Genomic DNA, 2,358 nt, shown 5'->3' on the forward strand with positions numbered 1-2,358 from the left:
ATACAAAGATAATGTAGTTTTGTTCGATTTAACATGAGTTTCAGTAAAATAGAATACTTCTTGTTGCTTTTTAGTTTTTTTAGATATAAAATCATTAGTTTTGTTATCATGAAAAAAACATTGATTTAATGTTCGTGTCATCTGTTTTCTATCTTATTGGTTAGGAGTTCAAATCTAAAGAAACAAATTTTTTTTTGTTTTTCTAAAAAAAAAATATATCAAATGCAATGTTGTCTAGTATATCTTTATTCATAGTCAAAATATTCAACATTTTTTGTGACATCCATATGTTTAAGTAATTTTTTAGTAACTTCAACTTTGAAAAACTTATATTTGTTAACCCTACATGATTAATAATACAACCGATCCGATCAAACGGTTGACCAATGTTTAACTTCGTAGATAAGATTTGGATGAAGTCGGTTTGACCGATCCAATCAAACGGTTAACCAGCGTTGATTTCGTGGATAAAGTCACAAAATATTCTAGAAGGTTCATAAAACGGCTTACTTAGAGAGCATGTCATCACCTTAGGGTTTCTAGGGGTTGGCCGCTTACAACCGATAGGAGCGAAAGTTAAAGCCTTTAAGGACAAGAGTCGATCTGTGCAACTAATGCACGTTCAAAGATCAACCATTAACAAGTCAGTTTTAAATTACAGTCTCATATTTAATCGAGAAGAATTGATTTGATTTCTGAACGAAACTTGGTATTATGTTAAGAATAATCATATTTATTATTCGTAACTAATCGACATATAATTTTTATTAGTATTTGTTGTTTTCTTTACATGTCTATCGGTTATGATGTTCACCATATAATAAATTGATAGAGCCAAAAGAGATAGTTTGGTAAATACGAATGTTTAATTTGTGAACTACTATATAATAATTGTATAAATTAAATGAAAATTACCTTATTTTATGAATACTTGAGTTTATATAGTTTCACACCTTAATGAAAATTAATAAATGTATAATATCTAACACATCTAAATAAAGATAATAAAGATGATCCAGTCTATCCTATAACAAACTGACAACAAATTAAATATATAAATAAAACAATAAAAAAGGTCAAACAAGGTAAAGTTGATCACCGTTCACATCATAAGTAAATGTTTATACATTTTTAAACTATTTAATTTTAACAATAGTGTCTACATTCATATATAACTTTATTACTTCAAAAATTAAAACAAATACCAACAAATCTATCTAATTCAATACTCAACTTGTTAGTTAACTATTTAACATTATCTATAATTAACATCAAGATGAAATGTTACAATGTAATAAATCATCAACATTTAGTTATCTTTAAAAAGAAAAAACAAAATAAACAATTGTCAATGGAACGCAGAAGTCTCGGGGAACGAAGTTGAAAGATACTCCCTAACCTCCCTAGCGATGACATCCCTCAACACATCCCAAAACTCATTCGGTAAACCCTCCGACGTCGTTTCACATCCACCCATCCCCGGCGGTGCAAGAGACAAAGTAGTCATCGGATCATACTCAACAGCGGCGGCAGCACCCACATTCGACGGAGATCCGGATGTAGAAAAACTAGTACTACCACAGTTCAAACTCATCTTAAAATCACCACCGTCAGCAACCACCCCCTGATTCTCAAACCGCCGTCTCTTCAACGTAGAGTTCCAATGGTTCTTCACTGCATTATCTGTCCGACCAGGTAACAATCGAGCAATAGCTGCCCACCTGTTCCCATACTTGGCATGCGCGACCAAAATGGTGTTATCTTCATCGCAAGAAAAGGGTCGATGGTGGACATTGGGGCAAAGCTGATTACACCATCGAAGTCTACAGGACTTAGCTGATCGACCCTTGATGTATTTACTAATAAGCGACCAGTTACAGGGCCCGGAACGTTCAACAAGTCGAGTAAGGATCTTGTCTTCTTCACTCGTCCATGGACCCTTGATCGTATAAAGACCGGTAGAGTGCTGGGTTTTGTGAGGCGAATGAGAAGTGTCTGAAGAAGATGAATCGGAGGAGGAGGAGGAGCACAAATTGAAATGTTCCATTATTTGGATGGGACTTTTGTGTGAAGTGGTTTGTGGGTTGATGGTATATTGGCGTGTATATATATATGGATGGACCGGTACATGCACGGATGAACGGTGGGGAGCAAAAGGTTGGTGCTTGGAAATTGGCTTCTAAATTTGTATAAAGTATATCAAGGTGCCTTGGAATAATTTTATATCTTATAAGCCACATGTCACAAAAAGTTTATCTTTAAACCTTAGGGTATTTAAATAAAAAAAAGGTTTGAAAAACTAAAAGTAATATTATTTCGGTCTTTTTTTGCTTACAACGGTGTTTGTAAACGATTTAT

General features: G+C 33.7%; 1 protein-coding gene across 1 annotated transcript; it reads right to left on the reverse strand.

Moving 5' to 3' along the window:
• Positions 1–1,218: 1,218 nt before the first annotated feature.
• Positions 1,219–2,076, reverse strand: LOC145039008 (transcription factor MYB1-like). The gene has a single exon (XM_078987174.1). It carries the CDS (start codon positions 2,045–2,047, stop codon positions 1,349–1,351), a length of 699 nt encoding a protein of 232 aa, XP_078843300.1. The 5' UTR covers positions 2,048–2,076; the 3' UTR covers positions 1,219–1,348.
• Between the last annotated feature and the right edge of the window lie 282 nt (positions 2,077–2,358).

The sequence above is a fragment of the Lactuca saligna genome, chromosome 4 (assembly GCF_052625555.1).
Source record: "Lactuca saligna cultivar CGN05327 chromosome 4, ASM5262555v1, whole genome shotgun sequence".
Classification (NCBI taxonomy): Eukaryota; Viridiplantae; Streptophyta; class Magnoliopsida; order Asterales; family Asteraceae; genus Lactuca; species Lactuca saligna.